General features: G+C 34.5%; 2 protein-coding genes across 2 annotated transcripts; one reads left to right on the top strand and one right to left on the bottom strand.

Moving 5' to 3' along the window:
• Nucleotides 1-859: 859 nt before the first annotated feature.
• On the bottom strand, nucleotides 860-5,176 carry LOC109340928. The gene is made up of 4 exons (XM_019578698.1): nucleotides 4,708-5,176; nucleotides 2,873-3,051; nucleotides 1,174-1,516; nucleotides 860-1,073 (listed from the first exon to the last, which is right to left on the bottom strand). The coding sequence occupies exons 1-4, from the start codon at nucleotides 5,116-5,118 to the stop codon at nucleotides 993-995; spliced, it is 1,014 nt and encodes a 337-aa protein (XP_019434243.1). The 5' UTR covers nucleotides 5,119-5,176; the 3' UTR covers nucleotides 860-992.
• A 2,961-nt stretch (nucleotides 5,177-8,137) lies between these two features.
• LOC109340905 (transcriptional activator Myb) lies at nucleotides 8,138-12,488 on the top strand. The gene is made up of 2 exons (XM_019578678.1): nucleotides 8,138-8,520; nucleotides 11,410-12,488. The coding sequence occupies exons 1-2, from the start codon at nucleotides 8,244-8,246 to the stop codon at nucleotides 12,177-12,179; spliced, it is 1,047 nt and encodes a 348-aa protein (XP_019434223.1). The 5' UTR covers nucleotides 8,138-8,243; the 3' UTR covers nucleotides 12,180-12,488.
• Nucleotides 12,489-13,033: the final 545 nt, after the last annotated feature.

Genomic DNA, 13,033 nt, shown 5'->3' with positions numbered 1-13,033 from the left:
CTTTCTTCCTCTTCAAAATTCAACTGGCTAATAAATACTAAATGGAAAGGGTTTTCCAAGAAAAATTGTATTCTATATTGATAGTGAAATATTTCTGAGGTGTCCATGGACATTGAAAAGAGGCATCAAACCATGTAAATTATGTGTCTTCTACTGTTTTATCTATGATATGCTCTTGGGTATATACAAATTTTCCCAAACACTCAAATACAAGTAAAACAGCTTAAATCTATTCTTTTTATAAACAATAATAACTGGAAGTTTGAATCTGTATCATCAAACCCCTATAAATATAAACTTTTTTATGCTATCAAAGTATTGTTATATCATGAATCTATATCATCAAACCCCTATATATGTAAACATTTTTATGCTATCAAAGTATTGTTATATCATTACAAATGTTTACACCTATAATAACTACCTTAAAAATCACACATAGTGGCATGATTGACATTGGCTAGCAGTGTAAAATCTGTAGGCAGAAAATACATCATTAAACTCACTTCATATGTCTCAAAATATATGAATTATGAAATGAGAATATATGAGATTTAGCAAAATAAAATCAACAAATGCCATCATTTTTATGAATGCAGAAAATAATGATTTCTTATCACTCTCAATAGTAAAAATGAAGACATCAAGTCTGGTTGAACACAAAATTGATTGGAAATGGCAGAGCTAGAACAATTTGTTCCTCCTGAATTCCGGGATTCAGCGCCAAACGATTTCCGGTCGTGTGACAATGATATGTCATTTTGTTTATCTGTTTCATTTAATAAGAAGTGTTGCTGAACCTCATAACTAAGAAGAAAGTCATTTTCAAAAATAATTCAAGTAGCATGTACACTATGGATTAGAAAACCCTTCCATATCAATGCTCAAATCTCTTCAAAGATTACATTTTTTTAATGGGGTCTCAATTTCAATGATTCTAATGTGTATTAAGAGTGCTACAGATGATAATTCAGTCAGAGAACCTACATGCATCAGTTTGTCTCTGGAGCAATTTCACCTACATCTATGTCTACAATGTTCTCTTTCCCGAATATCGTAAAAAGCACAGTGGCCTGCATGAACAAGGTTTGTTGAATCACTATACAAATAAGGAGGGTGAAAAGGACCAAACCTAATCAATGACGATTTATTCTTGTTGAGGAAGAAACTCACCAGTTTGGTTTTGCGATTCAGCTTCTTGAGGGTGCCTGCAAACCCTGAAAAATTTCCAGATAAAACTCGAACAGTTGAACCAGGAACAAAGAGCTTATAATTTTTTCGAGCAGGGGGCTTATCAGAAGTTTTGACGGATCGCCTTTTAGGCTTAGAATCAACAGTTGAATTTGCAATATCATCTGGTTCTAACTCCGTATTGGGAGCTACAGAGTTTAGGACAGCTTTTTTCTCTTCTTCCTCGAAAGCTTGGTCTATTTTTTCTTGTTCTTCTTTTGCCTGTCTGAAGATTGCTTTCATATCATCGACAGACACTGGCCTTGGTTTGTTAATCATTTTCTTTCTGCAAATGTGAAAAGAATCGACTTTCCAATTAGGCTAAACAGGGGAAAACATGCATTACATACATAAAATATAAGATTTTTCAAAATCTGAAATCAATAATTACATGTATATGAAAGCTAAAAGCACACCATCCATTTGAAATCTAAGCAAATATGGCTATTAAGTAGTTAGTGACACATTTCAACTTAATCTGGTATTCCAATTTATATACTCCTCAAAGATACTTATTTATAAATGCACATATATGGGTCTTATATTGCCATCAGATACTACGCCAGTACAATACGGAGATACAAGCACAGCTTTTGTTAAAAAAAATTAGGATACCTATATGATAAGATGTGACGTAACATATACTTACAAGTTATATACATTCTCAGAAAATATAAAAAACATATGGTAGTAACTAAAACACTAAGTCTGGCTACCTAGAGACTGGTCCCAGAAAATTTTATGAAGGGGCTAAAAATATGAATCATTTCATCAAATATATACTACAGCATGTTCTTGTATGTAGCAACAGTTACATGCTAACACTGACATTTATAGTTTGCATGCTAACACTGACTATTTTGTTCTTGTATTAGCAATAGTTTATTTTTGCTCTTTTAACAAGAGATTCTTAACAAGTATATTACACTTGATGATTAAAAAATTTTGAATTAACCTTTGTGCCACAAGACAAGCAACCTTACTGTTGTGCCGAGAATCACCCTCCACAATGGGTGATTTATATAGGTTAAAAATTGGTAAAAGGAGGAGTTAAAAATATGACCAATTTATGGTACACCAATTTCCGTCTTTCGGAAAATTAGACCGTTGACACCTTAAACTCCATGATCAAGGTATAAAGTGTAGAAAAAAGTTTTTATTTTCAGCCTAATCATTGCAAATACATACATATTAACGTTTAAATATCAAGTACCCAATACCATATCGATATATATACATATTGATACCAGTCTAGGAAACATGTGTGTTTCTTTTTTTTCTCTCAATGATTGATATGTCAGGTAATCGAAGGGAAGCAATAAAGAAATATCATTCAGATGAGTAATTGTTTCAAATTGTTTTCTAGAGTGATTAGAGCTTTTTTAACAATTAAAAACATATCTTCAACTTCTCAACTATCTGTACGCAATTTGTTTGCCCAAGAATCAGCTACCCTTAAAAATGTAGCACCTAGGCAACAAACTTCTAAATGGCAAAAGATATAGTCTCTCCATAACATAAAGATAGTAAAAGTTTCTACTAAAGATAGTACATATTTTCACTATCTTTATGGGACAGAGGGAGTATTAGTAATAGCTGCAAATAAATAGCATTACGTTAAACACAAGCAGCCGACACTTACGTGTTTCCAACCTTAGAACCAATAAAGCCTCCAATGCCATCAAAATCTCTTATAAAGTCATGCAGCTCTTTGTTGAGTACACATCTCAGAAAGATACAACCTGGGAACAGGGGCTTTGGTTTAATTGAATAGGAGCCATTCTTCAATTTTCTCTTCACATTAATAGCTGGAGCGTATACCTGGAACCAAACACTACTCACATTGAAAAACAAAACTTATGACTTATCATAAGAAATATCTTTTCTCATTGTTAATGACTATGTAGTGTGATAAAAAGCTTGGTTGTTATTATCGGCCTTTATCACAAAATAAATCCCCCAACCACCAGACCAAATGACAACAAATTAACAACTTTATTCAGTTATACAGAAAATCAATTATCTGCCCATCATACCTAATAGAACTTTAAACATTCATTATGAAAATCAGTATTCAATTAACAATAAAACCATTTGAACAACCATATTTTGACAAATTCCGGAAAAATTTGTTTTCGCAACACATAGTATGCTTACAATGCATTATAGAAAACAAAGGTGTATGGACAATTGTACAACAATCATTTTCAATTACAGTAGGGTAAATGCTACTCTAAAGTGAGCAAATAATGATACATGTACCCTTACATCATTTAGAGAGATAAGATTTATATGCATTTTATCAAACCAACTGTGAATACATATTTACTTGCTCACTTTTGAGAAACACTCACCTTAGCCTTATTCAAATGATAGATAGCATAGCAATTCCCCCAGTTAGCTATAAGTTCCCATTAACATAGCTACTCTCTAAATTTTATTCAAACTTAGAACCCCAAAGTAAAACATTCGTATCTATCTACATGCATAATAAGAATGTGCAGTTGAATTAGCTACAAAACTGACTAAAAAAGGCGGCCCAATGCATAAGCTCCCACATCGGAGCACATCTTCTGTCCCAATATATATATATCACTTCATGTATCATTTCATTCTCATTGGTCAAAAAATATAAAGTAAATATATATTTAATTCATATTTTACTTTTCCAACCTATAAGAAACCAGTGGTGCATGAAGTGGTACAAACTTTGTGACAACAGATGTGCTACACTTTCATATGGTGGGGCACAACCTTACCTTCGCAAGCAAAGAGGCTCGGCAACCAAGAGGCCATGAGTTCAAATCATGGAAGCAACCTCTTATATTATGAGGATAAGGCTGCCTACACCAAACTTCCCCAGGCCCACTAGTTAAGAGTCTAATACACTGGGCCCAATGCACAAGGCTCCCACTTAGCAAGCAAAGAGCGTCGGCACAACAGTAAGGTTAACTCCCTTGTGGCCTAGAGGCCATAAGTTCAAATAATGGAAACAACCTCTTGTATTATGAGGATAAGGTTGTCTAACTTACCCAAACTCAACTAGTTGAGAGTTTCACACATTGAGCCCAATGCACAAGGCTCCCACATAGCAAGCAAAGAGCTTGGCACAACAGTAAGGTTGTTTCCCTTGTGTCTTATAAGCCATGAGTTCAAATAATGGAAACAACCTCTTGGAATGCAAGGATAAGGCTACCTACACCTAACACCTAACCTCCCCACACCCCACTAGTTGAAAGTCTCATACATTGGGCCCAATGCACAAAGCTTCTACAACATTAAGGTTGTTTCCCATATGACCCGGAGGCCATTTGTTCAAATCATGGAAACAACCTCTTCCATTGTGTGGATAAGACTGCCTATATCTAACCTCCCCGAACACCTCACTAGTCGGGAGCTTCATACATTGAGCCGCTGTCTTTTAGTACCATGGTCTAGTGAACATATAAAAGTAAAACTAAGAATAAAAAAGAGAACCTTAAACTCGATGGCTGGGAAGTTCCTAGAGAGAGAGCGAGCAAGAAGTTCAGCAGTATACTGACCCATAACCCGAGAGACACGAACAACCCACCATTGGGTACCCAATTTAGCGAGGTTATCAAGGTTGAGTTCTTCAGTCCATGACTTCTTCTCCTTCTTGGGCTTCTTGATAAGCTTCTCTTCTACCTCTTCTCTCCAATTTGTGGTGGTTTTTCTCTCTCTTCTCTCATTCTTGAGACGCCTTCTCTCTCTAGCTGTGAGGTGTTGTTGTTGGGTGTGAGTGGATTCGAGGGAAGAAGAAGAGATTGAGAAGTTGAAGTGTCTTGGAGTATGGTGGAGTGTGAATGAGAGAGAAGGAAGAGAAAGTGTGTGGTAGATTGGATTCCATGGCAGAACTACTCCTTTCATCTTCTACCAACAATGGAATGGAATGGAACGAAACAGGGTCAAATGCACTCTTATTATCTTTCTTATTCTTCAAATTAAAACAGGTGTTTTCTGTAATATTGTATTTAAACTCAAACTAGTGTTTGGTGGTATTTTTTTCAATTAAATTTTCTCATATTTAACTTTTAATGCTTTGTTATATTAGAAGACGATTAAATAGGAGATACCATTTAGATAGACTACATTTCTGTTTTTTTTCATATATAAATATATTATGAACAAAAAGATATATCCACTGATATTTTATAAGTTTTATACATTATTATTTTATCTTATATTATTCATGTTTAATTATAAAGTAATACAAATGAATGGTAAATAAAATATATTAAGTGTATATAAACCTTTATATTAACGGTAAAAAATATTACATTCGTATATTATTTATATTCAAATAGTATAATATAAATATTATTATATAATATAATTGAATGTGACAACATGCAAGGTATAATAAGTTTTTTAGATAACTACCTACTAAGCTACATAGGTTTTGAAAAGTCCTGACTATATCATATTTACAAAAAAAATCTAATTGATCTAATTGTTATAAGTAAGCTTGTGATTGATGGCCTAATCTATTTTTACCCTTACTAATGATCCAATATATTGAGCGAGATGACTCCCCTTAAAGTTAGTTTGGGAGTTGGATTTTGAAGGGAGATGAAGATAAATGGAAGATTTAGGAGCTATAAAATACACTTGTGAGATGACTCTTCAAGCCTTTCATTTCCATTCATTATCCTTCAAAATCTAGCTTCCAAACAAACCCTTAAATGAAAGTTTCATTAACTATTAAGTTAAGTATGGCTTGTAGGTGGGAGAATTCTTAAATCACTTGAATGGAGAGATTTAAGTCATTGTAAATGAAGATGGACTAAAGAAAGTATTGAGGTTTAACTCATGAAAATATGTCAGGTTTTGTCTCAGCCTTGAAAACAACATTGTAATCACTCAAAAAATTTCTTACGTAATATGTTTTATATTGAAATAATATAAATATTATTAAATAGGTCAACATGCTAGGTTTAATATTTCTTTTAGATAACTTATAGTCTGATTTATTAAGCTATATAAGTTTTTTTAAGCTTTTTTAAGTGAGTTTGACATATTTACAAAAAAAAATCTCGTTTTGTCTACACTTTTATAAGTAAGCTCGTGATTGATGGTCTCATCTATTTTTACCCTTGCATATGATCCAAAACAGCGAGCGAGTCAAAAAAGGGTATATTCGACAAAACTTGCTTATAGCTGTGAAAATAGTTAGAATCTAATACCTAGAGTTGTCAAAATGGGCTACCCAATCAGGTTTTGGTTAGCTCGCATAGGATTTGGGCTAAATTGGACCGGGCTAAAAAGTTCATGTACAATTTATGTATATGAAATTGCAGCTCAAACTCACCCTAAGCAGGTTGCGGATTATGGCAAGTCGACCCGTAAAGTATTATGGTATTATATATTGCTTATGCAAATTTAACCCAACAGCTAGATTGGCTAAAAAATCATATATGGCAAATGATTTAAGGTTTAGTAAGATTCTTTTATATAACAATAAAATATATCACAATCTGAAACTTATGAAGTCTTAAACAATAAACTGAATGACAACAATATTTCGCTTTTCCTTCTTACCACTGTTGAGTGCTATTTGTATGACATATATAACAAAAAGGCAACATTGAATCTACCCCCTTCTTTTCAGAATACAAAGATAAGTGTTCTTTTGAGTCAAGTTCTTATCAAAGGAGGAAAACATGAAAGGAGAACATTTCATCACACATCTTGACTTATATCATCCTTGGACTCATTCTCATCCTCTTAGATTGTACTGTTTGAATCGTGTTATTATCCTATATCATTCTCATCCCTTCAGTTTATTGTTCATAGCATTATTGTAATTTATTATAAGTTCATAGTATATTATAAATTAAATTTCACCTACTTTCAATCCAAATATCTAAAGAGGAAAAAATGGGTAGCCCAAACCCGTCCGGGTAAGTCCGACCTGAATTTGGTTTTAATATAGTCTGACTGGTCCAGGCTAGAAACTCTAGATTCAATAAAAGTACATAATATGGTACTCAAACCCTGTGAATTTTCGGACTTTGGCAGGTTGGCCTGATCGACCCCATACATTTTGACACATGTTCTTGTAGTTGTGTAGGTAGCTTATTAAGTTGGAATTGTTCGATAAAACTAGCTTTAAAACTATATGAAATCGGTAAAGTAACTTCAAACTAGTTACAATATTTATTATTTAGTTAATTATCAATTAAATTGTCAAGTTTATAGTATTTTTCAATTATTGACATATATATTGTTAAAAATCAACGAATGTTGGTTCAAGTAATATATATTTGATTTCTCTTAAACAAAATCTCGGATTCGAGTCTTGTGGATGAATAAAATATACACTAAGAAAGTTAACCTCACATACCTGCTTCTTGACCCGAACAGAATTACCTTAAGTGCGAAAATATTTGTGGAAAACTAAAAAATATACATTATTAAAAGAGTATAATATAGAAATAGTTTATACACCTATCTAACAATCAAATATAAGAACAATATATATCCAAAAAATAATAGGTTTTTAACTATGTGTAATTAATATAATTTTTAAAAATTGTGAATGATAAAATTGATAAATAAATTATTGAACTTAGCTAGAGTTTATAAAAGCTATTTTAAATAGTTTTATGAAAATTAAATTTCAAATCTTTATTAAAAATTACATCTCTTTCAATTTCTATTTACCAAATATTAACTCCATAAACTTATTCTAAAAAACATTTTTTTATTATTATAAGAAACTAATTTCTTTTATGTTATGAGACTTTTTCTTATAATAAATTATACAATCAAATAAGTCTCAACCTTTATACAAATCTAACAAATTTACCTCTAAATCAACATATTATTTTGAGAAAATTATTTTGAAAACTACTACAAGCTCGTAAAGATAAGTGATCGGATAGGTTATAGATTTTGACATTGATAAAAAAATCGTTAGAATTGTAGTTGAACAGAGTCTAAGTTCGTCAACCCTTAACTGCAACTTCCTCTCTTTTCTCTCACTCTAACTCATGGAATCCGAAGAACCCGCCACTCCGGTCGACCTCGACGGCGGAGACACTGCAAGCGGCGACGAAGGGATGGTGGCGTTAGGCGCTGGTAGCAGAGACAGAGTAAAAGGTCCTTGGTCTCCCGAAGAAGACGCCATTCTTAGCCGCCTCGTGAGCAAGTTCGGTGCCAGAAATTGGAGCCTCATCGCTCGCGGAATTTCTGGAAGATCAGGCAAATCTTGTCGCCTCCGTTGGTGTAATCAACTTGACCCTGTTGTTAAGCGTAAACCATTCACCAGTATGTTTCTCTCGTTTCATTTGCGTATTCTAATTCTGTTTTTTGTGATTTGGTTTAGAAATTTAACTTTGAAAATGTAGGGATTAGAATGTAGTATCAGAAAATGGAGCCAATTTTGAACCAAAATGTGCAATCTTCATCAGCTGTTCTTTAAAATTGGGTTTGTTTTTTCAGTTTCTGAGCTGAATTGTTTTAGCCAAGGTTTTTAAATAGGCATGTGATAGCTACAAATGTGATATGTAAGGCGTTGGAAGTTGCGAAATTGTATCGCAGCTGTGGTGCATTTGCAGAATATGCCAGAAATTGTATGAAATGTCTAGATTTTTTGGAGTTTCCAAAATCACAGCTGCTATTTTAAACTTTGGTTTTATCACTTTCAAGCCATTTTTCATTATACTCTGTAGGTTTCAACTTTCTTTTTCCTTTTGATAACTATGTGGAAAAGGACTGCGAGTTGGTCTTCTTCAACCATTTCAACTTGCTCTTCTTGCACCATTTCAACTTGCTCCTCGCTGTAGTTTGCAAGCACTTCCATGTCATACTTATGTATGATTTCATCTTCAGTGAATTCATTCCAATCAAAGCACCAGTTTCAATAGAGTCCAGACACCCCCTTCTTAGTATACTTATGCACAGCCTAAAAAAGGGCAACCTAATGCACGAGGCTCCCACTTGGGGGTTTAGGGAGGATAGATATATACAATGTTGCCTCTGTAAGTGGAGAGACTGTTTTCAGGATGTGTATGTACAACCCAAGGTTTTAAATTGCAGTTATAGTTGCATTGTGTTTACCACAAGTGTGGCCATATTTGGGGTCATGATGCGGCTGAGGAGGGTACTAAAACGACAAGGCTGCTGCCTCAGTTGTGATTGTGGATCCTATTTTAAAACCCTCTTAACCTTTTATGCACATAACCCTGGCTGAGAAGATTCAGCCCCATGTTCTTTGGCTTTTTCTAAATTCCTTGATACAGAAGAAGGTACACCCTCCATTCATCAAGCTTTTTACGAATTTCCTTTTGAGAGCCTCTTCTATCAACATGTTCTTAATTTGCAGCTGTGATAAATCCCTAGTGCCATTCCATTTGCATTTTCCAGCAGCATTAACCCATCCTGTATCCAAACTATCCTCATTAGTTGGTGGCACCTGCTGGCGAAGTGGTGGAACAGGATGAGTCGCCCTCCTAATCAGGTTTCAATGATGACTTCTGAGGAACCTTGCTAAGGAATTGCTGTGCATTGCGGCCTAGATGCTGAATTCAATGGATTCCAAGGTTTCTAGACTGAACCTATTTAGGAAGAATCTGAACCAATTGAACTTGGGAATGTTAATTTTCTACGCAAGCTAGGGAAATGGGCTTCCACATTTGAAATGGGTTGTCACTTGTCAGAACTTAGTGCAAGACCAATTAATCTGTGGCTTGTTACTGGTCAGAGTAGCTGGTTGATTGACATGGTTGAGGCTGGGTCTGAGAAAGTGAGAGTAGGATTTGGGCAGCTTAGGTTTGATTTTCGTTATTTTCTTTCTTCTCCTAAAGGTGGGGATGAAGCCTAGTGTTGAGTACTGTGACTATTTTATCTATATTTAGAATTATTTTAAAACAAAATAAATTATTTATAACATAAGAGTTTACATTATTCAATTATTTTATTAACTTATGTTTCCAACTGAGCATACCACCTGCTTGGCATGTTTGCTAACAACCAGGCAACTTCTATTACTTTTTAGATGGCAACTTGGTAGAGAGACTGTTTTTGCTTGATTAAAAAAATGGGACTCAATGAAGACATAAAATAATTGAGGGAGTTAAAGTATAAAGGTGCAATTAAGGTATATAGGAATCACATGTTGACTGGTATTATGATTAATGCCTGTAGTAAAATGGTTGTTGTTTGTGAAGGGGGTTGTTGTTTCTTGAACCACTTTGTCTAAGTGGACTATTGTGTTTGGGTTGGTCCTATTCAAGGCCTATGCAAATTTTGTCATTTTGAGTAGGGGAGCACACTCAAAAGTGAGACCCATCTGATTATAACTAGGTTTGGTCCAACATAAAGTAATGAACGTTTTGGAAGCTGATCAAGTGAGCTTCTAATTGATGTAAATTATACCTTGTATGGGTTTAAGGTTTTTTTAACAGTCTCTTGTTTTGCAAAGAAGTGCATTTTGCATCTGGTTTTTAAATTTTGGGATGTTTGGTTTTGTGATCATGGTGAAGATAAAAAGTTTTTACACCAAATCTTATTTATTCATTTTTTACAAATTTAACCTTCAACTTTCAAAATCTCCCGATTAATCCCTCTTTTTTTAATTCAATTTCCTTTTAAAGCCTAACCATTGGGAATGCTATATGAAATTATGTATTCACTGAATGTGTATATTCCTGTTATGCTGTGAGGTAGCTAAAATGACACCCATCAACATGATAATTGATAAGTGAATAAGTATACACCCTAGAGCCTTAGCTCAACTGGCACCAAGTCTCTTTGGAGGCTACTTGAACTAAGGTTCAAATCCCACTGGGGCTGCTTTGCCTCATGCCCTCAGCATAAACCTATCTTCCCCCTTCTAGCACTAGGTCTTGGACCTTCCTTGTAACCCCAAAAAAAAAACAAGAGAAAAAGTATACAACACTCAAAATATTTAATTCTTCACCAAAATTGAGACAAATATTTTGAAAGCTGTTGCAATATAAAAGCTATATTTGAATTTACGGAGTTTCTTGTTAACATTTTCTCAATACTCAAATCCTTGGTATTGCATGGTACAGTATAATCTACAACATTCAAAGTTGTCTACGTTTAAATTTATATCATTTATGTTTGCACAGAAATAATCTTATTATGGTACTTTTGTGAAAACCAAGACTAAACAAACTACAATATTTTCAGATGAGGAAGACCAGATCATAGTTGCTGCTCATGCAGTCCATGGGAACAAATGGGCAGCCATTGCCAGGCTTCTACCAGGAAGAACAGATAATGCCATTAAGAACCACTGGAATTCCACTTTGAGGCGTCGGGGAGTTGAATATGATAAGATTAAGTTAGAATGTAGTAACATGGTTGAAGATGTTAAAGCATCATCGGAAGACACTCTATCATGTGATGTTAATTCCTTGAAATCCTCAGAAGGAAGAGATATCAGTTCTATGGAGATCATGGATGATAAATATGAAGACAGAACACGGAGTGAGGGACTACTATGCCATGACGTCAAGGATCCACCTACCCTTATTCGGCCAATAGCACGTGTTAGTGCTTTTAGTGTATATCACTCTTTCGATGGTTTGCAGCCATCAACATCAGTTCAAAGACCTATTCCGATGCATGGACCCATTTTACAGTCATCCAAACCAGAGAATGAAATTTGTAAAATGATTGAAGGAATTTATGGTGACCGGTCAGTGCCTCACCAGTGTGGTCATGGTTGCTGTGCTGCTCCAAATGGTAACAATTCCAAAAGCTCTTTGTTGGGACCAGAATTCATTGAATTTTCAGAACCTCCATCTTACCCAAGTTTTGAGTTGGCTGCAATAGCTACAGACATTAGTAACCTTGCTTGGCTCAAAGGTGGATTGGAGAATAGTAATGTCAAAATGATGGGTGACACATCTAGCAGGAGAATGTGTAATGGATCTGAAGTGCATATTGGCCATTAGAGAGTCAAGTAATTTATCAGTCCGGTCCGAGTGAGGGTGAAGATGGTGGGCATGACGGCTATAGTTATGCCAACCCGTCAAATATGTACTTGGGCAACTAAAGTTGGAGGTGGTTGTGCTATGTGAATCATTGTAATAATGTAAGTGGATACCCTGTCTTTGTGAAAGTAGAATGAGGTTCATGATCGTCATTTTGTTTTTGTGTCATCATTGACTAGGATTTGGGGTCCTGTAAACTTGTAATTGCTAACTAACACCATGTAGATCTAGAAGGAGGATTCTTAGCATTTCAATAAACTTGACTGGTTGCTTTTCACTTTCTTACAAGGTTACATTGACCAAAACTCATGTGATGATGATAGTTGCTCTGAGAGTTGTCGGAATGAAAGCAATCTGAAAACATTTATTTACTAGGATCGTCCATTCGGAATCAAGATCTTGAAATGTTTAAAGACTAAAATCTGGAAGAACAAAAATGCTCTATTTCTGGCCTTTGCAATATCGCAGCCTCTAATGTTTGAAAGTTGATTGAAGTTTTTATCATGATATAGAGTCCAACACACATAGATTAACATATATGCAGGGTACCCTTAACAGAAATGTAAATAGCAGCATGACTCCAATAACAAGTGACGCATAGCTATTTATGCGTTTTAAAAAGCTGTTCAGAATTTAGGTGAACATCATTATTTAACAAAGACAACTTTGCCTATTGAGATATTTAACTTGCATGTATTAAGAAACGCTTCTAATAAGCTTTTTAGCTGAAAAGTTTTCATGAAAAATTATGCTAATCCAGTAAGTTGGAGCTATCTGTCATAACCAACTACACAAACTCAGGAAATGTGGTCTTG

This window comes from Lupinus angustifolius, unplaced genomic scaffold, assembly GCF_001865875.1.
Source record: "Lupinus angustifolius cultivar Tanjil unplaced genomic scaffold, LupAngTanjil_v1.0 Scaffold_287, whole genome shotgun sequence".
Taxonomy (NCBI): domain Eukaryota; kingdom Viridiplantae; phylum Streptophyta; class Magnoliopsida; order Fabales; family Fabaceae; genus Lupinus; species Lupinus angustifolius.
The sequence above is the reverse complement of the archived record's forward strand: the minus strand, read 5'-3'. Positions and strand labels throughout refer to the sequence as shown.